General features: G+C 40.0%; 1 protein-coding gene across 1 annotated transcript; it reads right to left on the reverse strand.

The window, feature by feature from the left end:
* Window positions 1-2,228: 2,228 nt before the first annotated feature.
* Window positions 2,229-4,131, reverse strand: LOC121053469. The gene is made up of 3 exons (XM_040520407.1): window positions 3,690-4,131; window positions 3,437-3,561; window positions 2,229-3,299 (listed from the first exon to the last, which is right to left on the reverse strand). Exons 1-3 carry the CDS (start codon window positions 4,129-4,131, stop codon window positions 2,229-2,231), a joined length of 1,638 nt encoding a protein of 545 aa, XP_040376341.1.
* Between the last annotated feature and the right edge of the window lie 1,972 nt (window positions 4,132-6,103).

The following is a 6,103-nucleotide window of genomic DNA, read 5'->3' on the forward strand; positions in this document are numbered from 1 at the left end:
TTTTGTAGACATGTTTTTAAGGTTGGAAATTTAAATTTTGACTGATAAACATAAACAAAAATAAAAAAATAAGACTAGCTAAAACCTCCTAATAGATTTTGGGGACCTTTAGTTTATGGGGGCCATGAGCGGTCGCCGCTCATGGCCCTGGACGGCCCTAGGAGTAGTCGACGTCCAAGGATTATGAGCATGCGAGATACTAAAGGCTAGAGGACAATGCACGTGGTAATGAAATTTTCATATGTCATACAAGAGTGATTGTGTGTGTATGGTAATAAAAAGTTGAATTTAGAAGGAAGTCTCGATTTGGGAAAATTGGATGCGTTAGAGACCGAGATTAGTTGTATTAAGTTAAGGAATGGTTTTCCATAGGATTGCGGGTCCTAATTTGTGTCAGATACGTGAGCTTTGAACAGCCACGTTGTGGGTATAAATAGATACCGAGGGGTATTCCTCCGGTATGCTTTTCGATGAGCTTTAGATGAGAGAAAATTACTTTAGCCTATATTTTGATTTCAGTTTAAAAGTTTTATGAGGAGTGCTATAGGTGTATATCTTCGAGTTTCAACGACTAGTGGATGCTTCTCAGGCCACGTTCGTTTGCCTCCCGTAAGTTAACTTATCCCCTCGTTTTTCGTACGCACATTTTCCGAACTGCTAAAAGGTGTATTTTTTGTAAAAATTTTCTATAGAAAAGTTGTTTTAAAAAATTATATTAATCTATTTTATATTTTTTAATAATTAATTAATCATGTATTAATCTATTGCTACGTTTTCCGTATCACGATAAGTTAACTTATCCCCTAAGCCGAACGCGGTCTCGATAGTTGCTTGTGTTTTCTGTAACATTATTGGCCTGATCGATCTAGCCCCGAGCCTCTACCTGTTGAAGTTGGGCTCCAAGCCTCCGGCATCGACGTTGGCAGTATATCACCGAGAGGGACCAAATTGCCTTTTAAATTTCTTCATAGGTCGTCTTCTGCCAAATGTTAAGCTTAACTGTAATTCGGTCCTTCTCAAGGACCATTTTTGCAAAACTACGTTCACCTAGGCCTGCTTATGGGCTGAAATCCGATGCAAATTTATCCCAGTCCACCTCTTCATCAAGTAGCCCACTATACCAATCCACTACATTTTCTCTCCTCCTGGACGCAAACAAAACCATCCGGCTTCAAATTTCAACCCAACCCACCTCAAACTATTACACAAAAACGGATTGAATCCGCTCCACCAAAATGGATTTGACCCATGGATTTACGACCCTGAGCAACAGTAGGCTTCGGCAACGTCAAAGGTTTGTTCCAGAATTCCAGAACCAGGGACAATTGGACAATCAAGATATGTACAGGCCATCGAATCCACCACTGCATATAAATCCAGGCCATCGAATATGAGTACACAGAGTACGTATTTGCAAACGTATTCTAGAATTCTAGCAGGTGCATGAATCAAAGACCAGTAGATAAACTAACGTATTCCAGAATCAAACATAGTACAATATAGCAGAGCATACTTGGCAAACAGCAAAGGTTGTGATGCTCTGTCATAATATATTTATGCAATTAGAGCATTTTTCTCATCCTGGGGAACCAAATTTTACATAGAAAACAGTGGTACCTTATGGTATCTTTTCAAGGATGGGAAAAATACTCATGCAATTAATATGAGTCTTGAGGCTTGGTGTTTCAAATAAGCAAATGTTCATTTAGTAATTGAAGTCCTACCTCTGACAAGTGTTAGCTTTCCATTGCAAATAAACCATAACTACCACAAGCTTAAAATTTGCTAGATGTGAGAGACATATGAGGGATGCATTGCACTAAATAAAATACACACATAAAAAAAACAACATTTGCACCGTATCCTCAGCATTCCCATGATCAGCAGGGAGCCAGTGACAAGATAAACACCATGGACTTGTTCAATTGCATCCAAAACAATCTGTTTCACAAGGCAAGTGATACACAACATGAGGATGTGAGGAAATGGATGTGTTTGCATAAGTTAATTTTCTTGTTTGTACTCACCTTTTAACGCCTTCGTCAGCAAAGTTGCCAGAGCAGTTTCCATTCCAAAGCAACGCGAAGTGCACAAACACAGATACATTTAATCTCTAGAACAGAACAGGATACATAAGATTAATTAGAAATGGCATGAGTAGATGCAAATACTATATTGACAGGATGAATTTGAAGAGCTGGTAAGCAAGCTATATTGCAGTAGCAGTGTCACGCATAACGGCCAAGATGGTTTGTGATCTCGGTCATCATCTGAGGGGTTGTCCTTGCCGACGCCGGCATGGCCAGGAAATCCCTCGCCATTCTTGCCACTGTCGGGTACCTGTGACAGTTCTCCTTCCACCACTTGAGAATGTCGAAATTCTCTTCCTCGAAAGGGACGGTCTTTTCTTGGAGGTAAGCGTCGAGTTCTGTTCCGCTTTCCTGTGAACTCCCATGATCCTCTTCGATCGTTGATTGATCAACAGTTTGTAATGTGCTCTCAGGCCTTTGCTGGGATGGAATGATGACCATTTCATTTTCATTGCCGTGATTGGTGTGCTCCCTTGCATCGGACTGATTGCTGTAGTCCAGAAAGAGCTGACGAACTGTTGATTGAACCTCAGAGATGCAATCTGGAGGTAGGGAAGCTTTCTTGAGAAGGCGTTTAACTTTAACAAGCTTGAATCTTGGGTCTAGAATAAGTGGTATGCTATGCGACAAATAACGCATCTGAAAATACAGGTCTAGATGTTTTTTTGTTCTTTGAAAAGCAGGTTGAGCATCATATTCCTCGTGATCGTCGATATCTTCACCATCGCTTTCATGAGTTAGGTCTTCATCAGAATCTGTATCATCAATTCGTTCGTCATCTGTATCTTTATCATCCTTCTTTCGAGATGCAATGTTATATCCTGAATCTATCTTTCTTTTCAGCTTCACAGTCTCTATAAGGGACAGATTTGAGGTTGGACAAGTAGAGGCAGAAACTGTTTCAATAGCATTGTATACTACGCCTAATGTTGTGCGAAATAGCTCGGTAGTATCTGTTTCATCGAATGTGTCTTCTCCTACTAAGCCAGCGATTTCTGCAGCTCCAGAAGAGCACTCCTCATGAAGAATTTGCAGCGCATAATAAAACGCATACCACCAGCTGTTGTATGTCCACGAGTGATTCAGCCGCAGACGAGAAGAAATATCCTTGCGTTTTTTCCTAGTCAAACATAACTTCACAAAGGCGAGAAGGCAGTGTTCTCCATATGGATTCCTATCATGAGAGTTGGTAAAGTCACCTGTTAGCGTCTGAGCAATGTCATTGAGCACCCAATAATGTAGGCTGGATATCATAGTCCTTGAGCAACTTTTGTTGGGTTTCAGAGAGATGCTTAAGATTATGTCTTGTACTGTCTCAAACGGGAAACATAACGATCGAAACATACAGCTGTAGAAACCTTAGACGAAAGACCCCATGAAGAAATAGTTCCCAGCACCTCATCCCGGCCTCTGAAGACGTTAGAGTAATCTTTGACGTCCACTATGTGATCATAGGGAGGCTCATCATCACCTGATGCATCCTTAAACACCAGTATCACTTTCCTATAGTGATTCCATATATTCATCGTCGATGAAATGGGCTGCCAAGAACACGACTTTCACCATGGCAGTTTTAGCTTCGCCATGTGACAAACTTACCAGCCCAGGCGTACGCCCGAGCGCGTCCTTGAGGCTGCTCTTTTCTCGGTCGAACAGTGAGTCGCACATCTTCCATCACCGAGGGAGGGAATCCATGCAGCGCGATCATCCTGACAAGCTGATCTTCAGCCGATTGCTGGCCGGAATCATTGGAGCTGGGTTTGGAGATCGTCGATGCGTTCTGCAAGCCGTGATCTGCCTGTTGCTTGGATGCAGCAGGCGAGTGGTGGTGTCTAGCACGAGTGGATCTGCGAGGGTGCCTGGCGAGGCAGGTCTCCTCGTAGTGCTTCTTGAGACGCGAGGTACCGTCCCAGGCTGGATCGGTGCACATCAGCGCCTTGCAGTACTTGCACTGTGCCTTTTGCTCGAAGTGATCCGAGTACTCCGAACGCCTGCGACGGCCTCTTGTCTCCGTCGGTTGCTCCTGGCTCTCCTCTTCCATCTCTCTTGTCTGTTATATTAGGCTCCATTTGAAAAGTATGGTAACGTAAGAACACACGGTAGATATTCAGGCATGCAGATTAATATTCTTCTCTCCATATTATTCTCCGCTGTTGCATTCATGTTTTCCGAATTGTTAACTGATACTATATGTTTAAAAAAAAGAATTCTATACCAAAGTTTATCATTTTATCAGATAAAATAGGTATTTAACTTCATAATAGTTAATTATAAACTATAACAATCATCAGCTAGGAAAAAAATACAGCCACAGCAGGAAGGAAGAAGGAACGCAGAGGGCTAGCAGGAAGAAGAAGAAGAGGGGCTGGGATAACTCACCAGCCGATGGTTTGATGGTGGATGTGCAGACGATCCGAAGCTGAGCTCGCAGCTTTCCGGGTTCTCGATCTGCTTGCCTTGTGCTGATTCTCCTCCCGGGTGCCTCTGCATTCCCTTCCTCTGGAACTTAGTCAAGATCTCAGGGCCAGAGCCCGTGCTCTCTGATTCCGAGCCCAAGTTTACACGGTTTAAAAAACAAGAGGTATGCTCCTACGGCCGTGTACTTTGACTTCTTTTGTTATCTTCTTTTCTCTGGACAACAAGAAAATTATTCTTGTATGTTATCTTCTTTTATCTGGACAAAAAGAAAATTGTTCTTGTACAAGCTTCCATCATATGTTGGACTCTTTGGCTTAGGCCCTGTTTAGTTCTAAAAAGTTTTCCCAGAAATATCACATCGAATTTTTGGACATCTAAATGGAGCATTAAATATTGATGAAAATAAAAACTAATTGCATAGTTATGGGAGAAATCATGAGAAGAATCTTTTGAACCTAATTAGTGCATGATTAATCATAAGTGCTATAGTAACCTACATGTGCTAATGACGGATTAATTAGGCTCAAAATATTCGTTTCGCAGTTTCTTGGCGGAATCTGCAATTTATTTTATAATTAGACTATGTTTAATACTTCAAATGTGTGTCCATATATCTGATGTGATGTTTTTAAAAAAAAAATTTGTGAACTAAAGAAGGCCTTACTAGAAATGATACTATTTTTGATAAGACATTGTTAAAATCTTATTTGCAGTGACTTTTCAAGACAACATATTGGCTTTGGGGTCAGACCCAACTACAAAGGCATGATGATGATATCAAGCTAATAAATAATGCATGCCATAAACTTGACTCAACAATTATGCATATATTTGCCAACTTCAGATAAAGATTCTCGAATAGAATTCAGTAATTAAGGGGTTGTTTTATCTCGTATTGGTGTCTTTTAGTTTGTACCATCTTTACATTATGCCAAAGTGTGTGGAGTTTGTTCATACGCACAATCTATAATAATTGATCGTAGCTCGTTGAGCAAAGGCCAGAATGTTATTCCATTATCAAAATAAGACATAAGCCACCAAACTAAGACAAACACGAAATAATCAGGGTTTTCTGAATAACTTCTAGCCAAATTTTGGTCAAATTCAAAATTGAAAATTGACACTTAGGTCAAATTTCTTGTAGATCTCACTTTCTAGGTTATTTGCAAAACAGTATCCTTAACCTTTGTCAAATTCAAAATTGAAACTTCGCCAAAATTTAATTATGATCTCGCTTATCTAGGACAACGAGGGCTATGGAAGTTTAAGCTTGGGCTGAAATAGGGTGTTACATGGGTTATTCATAGTCGGGCGTGTGGCCCATAATTTTAGTTCATGAAAGTGGGCTGAGCACACTATATTTTTTATATGACGCCATTGATTTTTAAGGTCCATGATTGACCATTCGTCTTATTCAAAAAAATTATATAATTATTAATTATTTTATTATAATATAATTTATTATTATAGAAACTTTAATTATGTATTATAATTTTGCATATTTGGATATAAATTTTGAATAAGACGAATTGTCAAATGTGATTACAAGAGTCAACGGTGTCATAAAATATAGAGGGAGTATATATTTTCTCTCG

The sequence above is a fragment of the Oryza brachyantha genome, chromosome 2 (assembly GCF_000231095.2).
Source record: "Oryza brachyantha chromosome 2, ObraRS2, whole genome shotgun sequence".
Taxonomy (NCBI): domain Eukaryota; kingdom Viridiplantae; phylum Streptophyta; class Magnoliopsida; order Poales; family Poaceae; genus Oryza; species Oryza brachyantha.

Excerpts from the sequence above, each read along its gene's own strand:
- LOC121053469 (XM_040520407.1), bottom strand. The coding sequence starts at position 4,131 with ATGGAAGAGGAGAGCCAGGAGCAACCGACGGAGACAAGAGGCCGTCGC. Across the intron at positions 3,562-3,689 it reads TCGGGCGTACGCCTGGGCTG|GTGATGATGAGCCTCCCTAT; the intron begins GTAAGTTTGTCA and ends AGGATGCATCAG. Across the intron at positions 3,300-3,436 it reads CGTCTAAGGTTTCTACAGCT|ACGCTAACAGGTGACTTTAC; the intron begins GTATGTTTCGAT and ends GACATTGCTCAG.